General features: G+C 36.6%; 1 protein-coding gene across 3 annotated transcripts in view; it reads right to left on the reverse strand.

The window, feature by feature from the left end:
* The window catches only part of HIPK3 (homeodomain interacting protein kinase 3), a 96,910-nt gene that overhangs the window by 23,099 nt on the left and 60,211 nt on the right, over positions 1-13,600 (reverse strand). For all 3 annotated transcript variants that reach the window (XM_082627302.1, XM_082627303.1, XM_082627301.1), the window contains one exon: positions 2,321-2,444. In XM_082627302.1, coding sequence (XP_082483428.1) covers positions 2,321-2,444 — 124 coding nt within the window. The remainder of the gene's footprint in view (positions 1-2,320; positions 2,445-13,600) is intronic.

Raw genomic sequence — 13,600 nt, forward strand, 5'->3', positions numbered from 1 at the left:
TCTATAAAACTTCACAGGGTTGTTGTGAACATTAAATGAGTTAAAGTGTTGACAGTTCCTGGCACCCAAAAGAGCTCGATAAGTATTCATTAGTAATGTTACTACTATTGCCCACTGTACTGCCACTGTAAGGCAAAGAATAAGTTAAAAAAATAAAATAGCAACAACACCCCAATTGGATATCCAAGTATATCATGGCAGCTGATGCCCAGAATAGGAAACAGATAACAGACAGAGGCATGTCCTTTCACATCTTAATTAGATGGTCATAATCCAGGGAGTTGAGGAAATTTTATGAAATTCAACCATATAAATAGACTAAAGTAAAAAACAACCCCAAAAAACCCCACTCGTGAATATTTTAATAGATGCACAAAAGCATTTCAGAGTCCAAAACCAATTTAAGACAACTTAAAATTAGGAATAAAGGGATAGTCCTTATCTTGAAAACAGACATTTATCAAAACCTCTACAGCAAGCATCATATTTGAAAATGAGTATCAAGTCCAAGATTGGAATCAAAAAACACATCACTGCTATTTGTTTGCATTCATATATTTTGGGAAATACCTTTTAAAACACTGAATTGATAACTGTGTGGCTATTGATGCTGTATGCTAATAATTTTTTTCAATTACTGTACCCTTTTGGAATTAAAGTAATATACATTCTGAAAATATTGTGAATCTGGATCAGATAACACCTCCCAGTTTAAAAAAAAAAAAGCAATCTATTACAGATTTTAGAAAAACTGAGCTTTGGTCAGGACTTTGTGTTAAATTACCACTGTAACTTTTGACAAGTCATTTCATTTTTCCGGGCCTCAGTTTTCTCCTTTATAAAATGTGAAGGGGTAGTAACTAGATAATCTGTAGGGTCCCTTTCAGTATCAACATTAGTTGTCCAACACTAGAACTGTAAAGTCCAAATCCAGAGTACAATAGCAAACTGACCTTTATATTGCCACTAGATGGTGTCCTGCTCCAGAGTACTACGCATGTCATAAATTGTGGTCCACAAAGCCAAAGGTATATTTCTAGAATTTGACAGGTACCTCAGTACTTCAGCAGCTAAGGGATTATGGGACTCTCCAACTAGATCACTAACTCTTTCAAAACTAGTAACAGTTTGGCACCTGCGTCAAAGTTAATGATTGGGTAAAAAGATGAAGGAAGCTAGAATGTATGGAAATTTTTATAGAAATGGTCTTTTAAGAGGTATGCTCAACATGGAGGGGGAAAGTAGAGAATATTAAAAAAAAAAACCTGGCCTAAAAGAGAAATTTTATGGGTAGAAAGTCATTGGAAGAGGATAGATTAAAGTTAATGATAACATCTAATTTAATAATTAATATTAAATGACTTTTAGGGTCATCTCAGCAACATTTAAGTCACTAAATTAACTACCTCTCATATCCCCTTTTATACAGAAAGCTAAACCTTAGAAATCAGGCATGTTGCTACAAGTTATGTGTGCTTTAAAATGTTCTGCTTTCTATTTTTTTCATGTTTGAAAGTTAAATAGTATAACATTTAAATAAAAATACAAGCCAGACAAAATATATGTAACCACTGTTAATTCTGACTAACATTTTCTACTAAAATATGAGTTGAGTATATATATCTCTCTAATAAGGGAGATGCTATGAAACTTTCAAATAATAGTGAAGAAGATAACAATTACCAAAAAAAGAATCTTGATATTAAAAACCAAATAAATAGCAAACAACATTGTCTAGTAGCTTAGAGAGACTAATGAACACACCTGAAAACTACCATGAAAAGTGTGTAATGAGGTGATTTGCTGGATTTTACTGACAGTCATTTCAATAATGTTAAGCTAGACTTTTAGCACCACCAAAAACAGCTAAAAATACTAAAGAGGGTTAGGGTGACTGAGGTACTTAAGACCAGTAAAGATTGTTGGTTAAAGACCAGTAGCTATGATGACTTTTATTCCTTGGGAGAGGCTGACTTCAGCTGTCATCACCCAAGTGATGTCTGTCACCCAAGCAAAGCACTATTATTTAAATGGACACAGTCCAGCCCTTTATATATGTATAATATAAAAATGGTACCAAAAAAATTCTCCCAAAAGGTTTTCAGGCCTGTGGATTATACCCTTGTTTATGAAAACACTTTAAAAATCAAGTTCTGTTTTGAGATCCTGAATTTAAATTCCGTTAGATCCAAGGTTTTGCCAATTTATTCTAAAAGGAGTCTCACATGTATTGTGTATCTCGGAAAATGCATTCCTGTAAGTCTATTATTCTTCTTTACATTCTACCAATTCTACTGGGTTATCACGACAGTTCTATTACCTGGTCATACTCCAAGGCTCCTGGGTAGAGAGGCCATCCAAGGAATAATTCTGCAATCACGCATCCCAGTGACCACATGTCTATGGCTTCACAAAATGGCAGCCCCAATATAATCTCTGGAGCTCTGAAATTAAAAATAATAATAATAATAATCAATCGATCAATCAGCGGTTTTCTTTTAAAATTATCCGATTCATCTGACATTCTAAGAGAAGTTTGTAAAATGAGAGCGAAATCATCTACTATTTATAGTAATTCTTCACTTTTCAGAACTTGCTGAAACCTAGCCATAATCCTGAATTAAACTTCAAGGGGTGCTATGAGTACAACATTGCTATGATAAAATATCTATACTTAATCTGAGTTTTACTAACATGACAGTAAAAAAAGGAAAAGCATAGACCTTGTTCTTGAGACTACAGGAGATTAGAAATAACACACTAGAAAGAGAACTGACAAATTAAAAATACATGCACCATGACACCAACAGAACTTAAAGCCAGACACTGGAAGATAAGACCCAAACCAAACAAAAGAAAACCCCAAAGGCTAACCATGGACCTAGACGTGGGTATTACTTCAGAAGATAATAATAAAAACTGGGCTATTTGTTATCCCAAACAGATAAGACCAAGTTCAATATATTCAGCCTTAAAAGGCAGAAAAGTACAGGATACATCAAAACAGTTAAAAAAGCATTTTAGCACTTGAAGAGCTTTGATTATTTGGAAAATTATTTCATGAAAGATACAATTCCCTGATAAATTATGTTGCTACTTCGCATGACTTTTCCACAAGAAAATTAACGTTCTAAGAGTTCTCTAAATACAAAGTCATACAATCATAGTTATCCTGCACAGTCTCAAACTTACAGAGACGTTATAAGAACAGTACAATAAATACTTTTTCCTAACCCACTTGAGAGTAATTTGCCAAATAATGGCATGCTTCATATTTCCTACAAACAAGAATATTCTCCTACAATATCACAATACAATCATCAAAATCAGGAAACAAATACTGATACATCTCCACCATCTAAGCCTCGGACTGTGAGTTTGGCCAATGACACTGATAACGTCCTTTATGAAAAAGAATCCAATTCCGAATCATGCACTGCATTTAGCTGTCATATCTCTTTCAGTCTTTTCCAATATGGCATAGTCCCTCAAGTCTTTCCTTGATTACTATGACCCTAGCATAAGATATTACAGGCCAGTTATTTGTTGAATGTCCCTCAGTATGGGTCTGTCTGATGTCTTCTTGTAATTAGATGAGGGTTATAGATCTTTGGGAGAAATGCTTAAAAAGTGATGGGGTTTTTTTCTCATTACATGCTATCAGGTGGTACAAAATTTTGATTTGCTCCACTACTGATAATATTCACTCTGACTACTTAACATGGTATCTGCTAGATTTCTCCACTATCAAGTTTCTCCTTTCCCCTCTGTAATGAAGTATTTTGTGGAGTTTCAATTTGAGACTGTACAAATAATCAATTTCAATTTATTCATGTATTTACCTATGTAAGTATAATGGATTCCTATTTTATTCAATGGGTTATAATCTATTACTATAATTACTTATTTTGATGCTCTAATTTTCCCAGACTTGACCAGTCGGAACTCCCTCAATGAGATATGGGTCCTCATTACTATTGGGATGGCACTGTTCCCAGGATTCCTCAGTGTATATTTTATACTGTTAAAAAAATAACCCTTCTGCTAATTTTTTTTAACTGAGAGTGCTGACTGTCACTACCTCCTAATGCAGTGGTTCTAAATCTTGGCTGCACATTACAATCCCTTTGTCCTGGCCACACCCCATACCAATTAAATCAGAAACTCTGGGGATGGGAGGTAGGCATCAGTAGTTTTTAAAGCTCCCCAGGTGATTCCAATACATGGCCAAAGTGGAGAACCAAAGCACTAGACTCAAGTAGTTAAACCCAATGGGAAAACTATTCCGTCTCCTCCCTACAGCTCTTCTGATCAGAATAAGTTCAAAGGATAATAAACAAATTGTTTTCTACCATAGATTTGGGATCTGTCCAGTGACTCTATACTCCTAAACACCTCTGCTATAATTAATACTTAAGATTCAGTAGACTCTTAATGCAGAAGTACTTGTGAAAAACAAGTAAGTGTCATGGGGAGATGTTATGAGGCATAAAAGAACCTTAAAACATAGTTATAAAAGGTCTTCATTCTTTTGACAAAATACTCAGCAAGTGTACAGATGTACACACATGAGTTATATTCAGCGAAAATCAAATGCTAAACTGTATTGTAAAAAGAGAAAAAAATAGGTTACACTAAATTATCAATCTTATATATTCACAATATAGAGATATTATCCTTTTTTGTTCACTATTTTATACACAGAACGTAGCAGAGAATATGCACTCAGTAAACATTTCTCGGATAAGTCATGCCAACACAGGTTGATTCACACAAAGGAAAGAAAGCATCAGTGTGAAATGTGGGTTTGAACTAGGCCTCAAAGAACAGAAGTCTAGGCAGAAAGAAAGAGAAATGGACACAAGAGTTTATAAAGGGTATATACTAATCTGTACTTTAAAAGGTTCAAAGCAAAAGGCAGCCTGTTTCAAAAGTATGGAGTAAATAAGATTCACTAGTGATACTTAATCATGTACTAATTTGAATCCTGAAGACTTATTAATAAGACTGAGCTATAGCTGTGTATAAGAGCTTTATGATTATTTTGAAAGATTTAATATAAAAAATTCATGGGACTTGAAATTGGCTACTGTAGAAAACTTCAACATTGCATTTGGTAATGAAGGAAAATTAACAAAATGATAGTATCTAGGATATTCAACTTAAAGAGACCAAAATTATTTGAAATCTGGTTAACAATTAAGAAGAGTTTCTGTCAAGTAGACAGAGTGATGAATTCCTTCTGCCATTTGTTACCATTTAATGAATGAGCCAAGTTTCAAGCCAAGACAGTGACAAGAATATAGAGTTATTTTTTCAAACTCTTGACTAGGAATTGTATAAAACCACTTCAAATACAAATCTAAGATTCAAAAGTTGTATTTATGGAAGCAAACTCAACTTTCTCATTTTAAAAAAAGAAAGAATTTTAACTGCAAGTTTTATACAAATTCATTATGTATTATTGCATCAGTTTAAATCCTCTGAGAAGCAGATAAGATGTGCAAGAAATTTCTTGGGAAAGATGTCTCTGAAGGATACACAGGGACAGGAAGAAGGAATAGGTGAAGAGAGCTTCAGACCTTGAGCAGTTCTGACACCTGTGAAAGAGGTGCAAAGGAAGAATTGGGTGTAAAGAACCTCCAACAGCAGTGCTGTTAAGAGAAAATCTTGGCAGGGTCAATGGGGAGTCCCCAGGCAAAAATTATCTGCTAGGCTAGTTCCCCATCAAACTAGAACAGCTCTAGGACCCCCACTGTGTTTGGTCACTGGCTGAGAGCAGCCCAGCAGCAAAGGGGCCTCTGCTGAGCACTGAGGCATAACCAAAAGGCACAACAGCTGGAGGCTGTCAGTTAACTGCTCTTCGCAGGAGGTTCTCTTGAAGTGGATCAGGATGGCACAATTCCAAGGCTGCCACAACTATCTTCCCAAAAGCTTTGGTATCGTATTTTATAATACTACATATCATAAAGAAAATGTAATAAATTTCTTCACCAAGTCTGAGTCAAATGTGCCTAAATTCTCTCCAGTTTACCGTGGCATGCCACAAAACATTATATTTTCTATACGTATCATCACATGTAAAAAGGTGGGAAAGCAATACCGTTAAGCATTTACAATCTAGATGAAACTGCCAGAGCTGTCAGAGCTCTGCTGGCTAGTCTTACAATAAAATAAACTTTTAAAATCAAATTATGCACTAAAGAATAATATATCCATCTGTCAGTAATGAATAAAGCTTAGTTTTCTGGTTGTATCTTAACTGGCTCTCAAATTATTCCTCTGGGCTAAATATACTTTTGTATATAAATGACCACAGCAAAGATTCTGATTTATGGACCACTCTTAAAATAAATCTTTTGTTCTACACCTAAAGGAAATTCTTCTACTTCTTTTCTCATCTAACTTAACTCCCCTCTGAGCAGCTATAATGTGGTGGTGCTAAGGATATAGCAGGGAACAGATATCATTTGTATTTTTGTAGACAAGCAAGGCACACATTAAACATGTCCATTGGATGGAGAGTATAACTAAACCTGTTGTTCACCACTCTATAAATAATAACTCACAATTAGAAGACAAGTGTCAAATCCACAAACCAATTCAAAACCTTAGGTTATATGGTAACAAAGGCAATCTATATATAAAATGCCATGTTTCCTTTTTTTTGCCATATGCCTTTAATAAAATTTATCAATATTCATTAAGACCAAATCCTTTTTTACTTTTCTAAAACCTTGAAACACTGGTATAACATACAGGTAAAGTGGGGAAGCTAAAAAAAAATTTGTTTAAGTGGGTAAACTGAACTCTGAATGGTTTGTGGGTCTTTTGCTAGAGAACTCAAAAAGAATGTTAGAAGTAGATGGCTCAATTAAGAACATAGTGAAATACCATCACTCAGAAAAGAAGATAACTATTAGTGGAATTACTTTATTTCATTTTTATTTACTTTTTTAAGCTGAAAATTCAATTACTGGCAGAGAAACCTAGCCATGTTAGGAAAAGGGATGTCTCAGTTCAGGAACTCAATATGTCAAGTTCTAGGAACAAATATATTCTTATAAGAGAAAGATGCCCTGGGTTATCCCTGCAAATGCCATTAAACTATTAACTCATGCGATGATTTCATGGCCATCAAGAAAACAGGGATCATAATATGACTCCTAACTTATTTTTTCAAATACAGAGAATATAATGCTTAGGCCAACTTGATTATTTAGTCTGCCTAACGTTTCTCATTAAAGTTAATAAACTAGCATAATGCTGATATATTTCAGTTTCTTGAGAATCTAGTGACAGAACCCAGGTCTGGTCAAGTCTAGGACACTGATCAAATAATTTCTGAAACGACAAAACTAAGGGCCAGATTCTGATGATTCTGTCAGAAATGTCACTCAGTAAAAATGAAAGGTACAGCTATCCAGGATTCTCTTGATGATACTCCTCTACATACAAGTGCATAGCTACATGCTTCTCTCTACTTTTGACAATAAGAAGATACCAGACAGAATGTGTGAGCCCCATGATTGAGACAAGGTTCAGACGTTTGGAAATTGTCTATTATTACAAATCTACAGCATAAATAGGTAGAGGGCGAAGTATTTTAAGAATGCAAAGTTTGGTACCAAGAAAGAAAGCAACCCCACTTCAGTGGATCAGTACTTGGACATATGTAAGCACTACCAAGTGGGTGTGTGTCTTTCAAAAACAGGAAATGTTGCCCTGAGTCAGAATGGGTCAATTTTCCTTTCATACACTCCCTGTTGATCAGTGAGGGACTTTCTATTTTTATGAAGTTGTAAACAAAATTACAAACCCTAGGGTCAATCAGGAACTAAGTCTGAATGGTAAGTAAAAAAGTAGAACACAAGTGACGGGAGTTACCTGTTACATTACTGTTCAAATAGGTATGCACGCACATGTCAAGGATGAGTGGCCACGAGAATAAACACAACAAAGTTGAAACCTGTGCGTGTGCGTGCATGTGTGTGTGTGTTACTCATAGGTGGATGTTTTCCATAGATGTGCACTATGGCACTGCAGGATCTGTGGTTGCTGAGTCCCCGGAGGTGGAAGCGCAGATACAGGGCCCTAACTGTGAAGTTATCCATGGATTTTCACAGTGCATGGGGTCACTGTCTGCAGATGACATGATACTATACATACAGAATCCCAAAGATGCTACCAGAAAACTACTAGAGCTAATCAATCATCTTGGTAAAGTAGCAGGATACAAAATTAATGCACAGAAATCTCTGGCATTCCTATACACTAATGATGAAAAATCTAAAAGTGAAATTAAGAAAACACTCCCATTTACCATTGCAACAAAAAGAATAAAATATCTAGGAATAAACCTACCTAAGGAGACAAAAGACCTGTATGCAGAAAATTATAAGACACTGATGAAAGAAATTAAAGACGATACAAATAGATGGAGAGATATACCATGTTCTCGGATTGGAAGAATCAACATTGTGAAAATGACTCTACTACCCAAAGCAATCTACAGATTCAATGCAATCCCTATCAAACTACCACTGGCATTTTTCACAGAACTAGAACAAAAAATTTCACAATTTGTATGGAAACACAAAAGACCCCGAATAGCCAAAGCAATCTTGAGAACAAAAAATGGAGCTGGAGGAATCAGGCTCCCTGACTTCAGACTATACTACAAAGCTACAGTAATCAAGACAGTATGGTACTGGCACAAAAACAGAGATATAGATCAACAGAACAGGATAGAAAGCCCAGAGATAAACCCACACACATATGGTCACCTTATCTTTGATAAAGGAGGCAAGAATATACAATGGAGAAAAGACAGCCTCTTCAATAAGTGGTGCTGGGAAAACTGGACAGGGACATGTAAAAGTATGAGGTTACAACACTCCCTAACACCATACACAAAAATAAGCTCAAAATGGATTAAAGACCTAAATGTAAGGCCAGAAACTATCAAACTCTTAGAGGAAAACATAGGCAGAACACTCTATGACATAAATCACAGCAAGGTTCTTTTTGATCCACCTCCTAGAGAAATGGAAATAAAAACAAAAATAAACAAATGGTACCTAATGAAACTTAAAAGCTTTTGCACAGCAAAGAAAACCATAAACAAGACCAAAAGACAACCCTCAGAATGGGAGAAAATATTTGCAAATGAAGCAACTGACAAAGGATTAATCTCCAAAATTTACAAGCAGCTCATGCAGCTCAATAACAAAAAAACAAACAACCCAATCCAAAAATGGGAAGAAGACCTAAATAGACATTTCTCCAAAGAAGATATACAGATTGCCAACAAACACATGAAAGAATGCTCAACATCATTAATCATTAGAGAAATGCAAATCAAAACTACAATGAGGTATCATCTCACACCGGTCAGAATGGCCATCATCAAAAAATCTAGAAACAATAAATGCTGGAGAGGGTGTGGAGAAAAGGGAACCCTCTTGCACTGCTGGTGGGAATGTAAATTGATACAGTCACTATGGAGAACAGTATGGAAGTTCCCTAAAAAACTAAAAAGAGAATTACCATATGATCCAGCAATCCCACTACTGGGCATATACCCTGAGAAAACCATAATTCAAAAAGAGTCATGTACCAAAATGTTCATTGCAGCTCTATTTACAATAGCCAGGAGATGGAAGCAACCTAAGTGTCCATCATCGGATGAATGGATAAAGAAGATGTGGCACATATATACAATGGAATATTACTCAGCCATAAAAAGAAATGAAATTGAGTTATTTGTAGTGAGGTGGATGGACCTAGAGTCTGTCATACAGAGTGAAGTAAGTCAGAAAGAGAAAAACAAATACCGTATGCTAACACATATGTATGGAATCTAAGGAAAAAAAAAAAAGGTCATGAAGTACCTAGGGGTAAGACGGGAATAAAGAAACAGACCTACTAGAGAATGGACTTGAGGATATGGAGAGGGGGAAGGGTAAGCTGTGACAAAGTGAGAGAGTGGCATGGACATATATACACTACCAAACGTAAAATAGATAGCTAGTGGGAAGCAGCCGCATAGCACAGGGAGATCAGCTCCGTGCTTTGTGACCACCTAGAGGGGTGGGATAGGGAGGGTGGGAGGGAGGGAGATGCAAGAGGGAAGAGATATGGGAATGTATGTATATGTATAACTGATTCAGTTTGTTATAAAGCAGAAACTAACACACCATTGTAAAGCAATTATACTCCAATAAAGATGTTAAAAAACAAAAAAAAAGAAGATACCACAGAAATGCAGCACAAACTTGGAAAAGGTAAATAAATGGTAAACTCAATAAAGATAAAAATAATAAAATCAGTACAGTCTTCTCTTGAGGCAGGTGATGCAGAAGGCATTTCTTATAATAACAGTTTTATTAAGACATAATTCACATACCATACAATTCACCCATTCAAATGGTACAATCAATGGTTTTTAGTATATTCACAGAATTATGCAACCATTACCACAATCAATTTTAGAAAATTTTCATCACCATCAAAAGAAACCCTATATCCATTACCAGTCACTCCCCATTCCTCCCCAACTCCTCCATCCCTAGGCCACCACAAATCTACTTTGTCACTTTAGATCTGTCTCTCTTTTTTTTGTCTCTTTTTTGTCTTTTTTTTTTTTTTGTCTCTTTAGATCTGCCTGTTCTGGACATGTCATACAAATGGAATGGCACAACATGTGATCTCTCATTTGGGGGTCAACCACAGGTCATGGGTAAATTCTGGGGTAAAAACATTCATAAGAATGTTTTGCTATAGTGGTACTTAAAAATCTCTGCAGAATGTTCTGGGAAGACAAATCTTGGGAGTCTGGTAAGGAAGCACTGACTTCAAATAATGCAAATCATCTAAATAGAGCTAGATTTTAAACACTCAACAGACACCTAGCAATCCCTCTAACAGCAAGGAATTTACCTGAGCCTTAGTATTTTCATTTTTAAAATGGGGTTTTACTGATGTAGCATGCTCTGAAAATTATCCAAAGGACTAAGTAAAAGAATCTATGTAAAATGTAAAACAGTATATACATTCTCTTAATTTATTCATACTCCCACTGTCCTAATTCACACCTCCTCTCTTCTCAAACCATCACCTCCTCCCTCATCCTCACTCCTGACTCTTGTCCTTGCATCCAACTTTACTGGGGGGCAGGGGGGGATTTGAAAGAAACTTCCACATTCTCACCACCACATCTACTAGCCCACTTGCATCTGTCAGTGCTTCTATCTAAGGCACCCATGCTCACTTACTGAAGTACATCACTCCACCAATTTCCCACTCTTTCTCATCACCAACCTCTCTCTCCCTCTCCCTCCTTCTCTCTACATATATATATAACTATCCCATATCTCCCATTTTGAAAAAAAAAAAAAAACTTTCTTGTTTATATACTCTCCTTCAGCCATCACCCATTTCTCTATTCCCCCTTACACCAGTCCTTCTTGAAAGCACTGTTAAGAAAAGCTGCCTCCAATTCTGCCCCTTTCTTGAACTCACTCTAATCAGGCTTTCATTACCCCATCATTCCACCAAAATAGCTCCTGTCAAAGTCACCATCAGCCACTGCATTGCCACATCCTTGATTTATTTGACTTGCAGTATTTGACACAGTTGATTGTGTTCTCCTGCTTTAAACAGTATGCAACTGACTGCCAGGACACCATTCTGTTCTCCTCTTTACCTCACCTGCGGTCCCTTCTCAGATTCCTTTCCAGTTCCATTGCATTTCCACAACCTTTAAATTCTGGGGTGCCCCAAGGCTCAGTCTTTGGATGCCTATCTTCTCTAACTACATTCACTTCCCTTAGGTGATCTCATCCAATCACACAGTTTTAAATACCACCTCTATTCTTAAAACCCAAATGTGTATCTCCAACCCAGACCTCTCTCCCCAACTCCAGACTTACATATCCAACTGTCTACTCAACATCTCTTACTGAGTGTCTACTAGATATCTCAAACGGAACATGTTCAAAACATGTTCATAATTCCCTCCAACCCACTCCTCCTCCAGCCTTCCCCATCTCAGGAATGACAACTCTATCCTCCTAGTTTCTCAGGCCCATAATTTGTGCGAGAATCAAATCTGACTCTCCTCTTTCTCTCACTTCCCACACTTATCGGCAAATCCCATTGACTTTATCTGCAAAATAGATCCAGAATTTGACCATTTTGCTTTACCTTTACTGCTACAACCCCAATGCAAGCCCCCAGCATCTCTCGTTGCACGCTCCCCAACTGTTCTTGCTTCTGCCCCGTCCTCTACCATCTACTCTCAACTTAGCAGCCAGGGTGATCCATTTAGTACACAAGTCAGACCGCATCACTCTTCTCCTCAAAACCTCCCAAGAGCTTCTTCCCATCTCACAGTAAAGTCAAATTCCTCACAATGGCCTCCAAGGTCATACGTGATTCAGCCCGAAGCCGTATCTAGTATTTCCCACCATTATCCCATTTGTTTGCTCTCATCCACCTACACTGGCCTCCTTACTGTCTCTAACCATAGTTGCTGCCTCAAAACCTTTACATTTATCTAGAAGAAGGTTCCAGGCAGAGGGAACAGCAGGACTTGATCCCCTCATTTTACTTTGAGTTTCTGCCCAAAGATCTTATTAGAAAGGCTTTCCCTGACCACCTTAAACAGAAGGGTAAGCCCCCACCAGCACATATACTAACCTCTCCTCCTTTATCCTGCTTTAGTGTTCTCTATAGCACTTGCCACCAACTGATATATATGTTTGCTTATTATCTGTTTTCCCCTCCCCCACTAAATATAAAACCCGTGAGGGAAAGAGCTTTAATTCTTTCAATGCTATATTGCCAGCACTGAGAACACTGTCTGGCATATAGTAGGCATTCACTCATTTATTTGTTCACTGAATTGATCAACCAGTGGAAGCTGTTAGCGTTCTGCTGTGAATAGCTTTGTTAACTCAAACACATGAGCCAAACAAGTATCAACCAAGAGACTTTTTTTACATGCTAGCCACTTTACATTTGGGACAGTTGAATTGTTTTGACTATTAAATAAAAATCAGCACCATTTCCTGAGTTTTAACAATGGCCAGGCATCACAGAAATAACTTTTAACACATTAGCTCATTTAAATAAAATGTTCTAAAAACAGATTTCAGCATTGTTGTTCTGTTCCGAGATCAAAAATGCTGGTAAACAAAATGTTCCACGTAAAACAGAAGAACCCCTCAATTGAGTACAGTCAGTCCACAAAATCATGAGAAATAATAAATCGTTTTTGAAGCAACTAAGTTTTGGAGTTGTCACACAGCAACAGATAACTGATACACTACCCAAAGTTACCCAGAAAGTGATGGAAATGAGATTTCAAATGCCTTATTCCAAAAGCCTTTCTCTATACCATACCATCTCAATTATAAAATCTTGTAACTGAAAGAAACACAGAAAGCCAAACTAACAGAAAACCTAGAAATTGACACCGAAGGTATTTTTTAACAATTCAATTAAAGTTATGTTCTAGTTTTATTTTCCACAGAATAAGAAAATACTAACTGACCTAATAGTTGTATGCCTTTTTTGAGGCTAACTGGTCTTTAGC

Source organism: Mesoplodon mirus (genome assembly GCF_964341445.2).
Source record: "Mesoplodon mirus genome assembly, chromosome: 7".
Lineage (NCBI taxonomy): Eukaryota > Metazoa > Chordata > Mammalia > Artiodactyla > Ziphiidae > Mesoplodon > Mesoplodon mirus.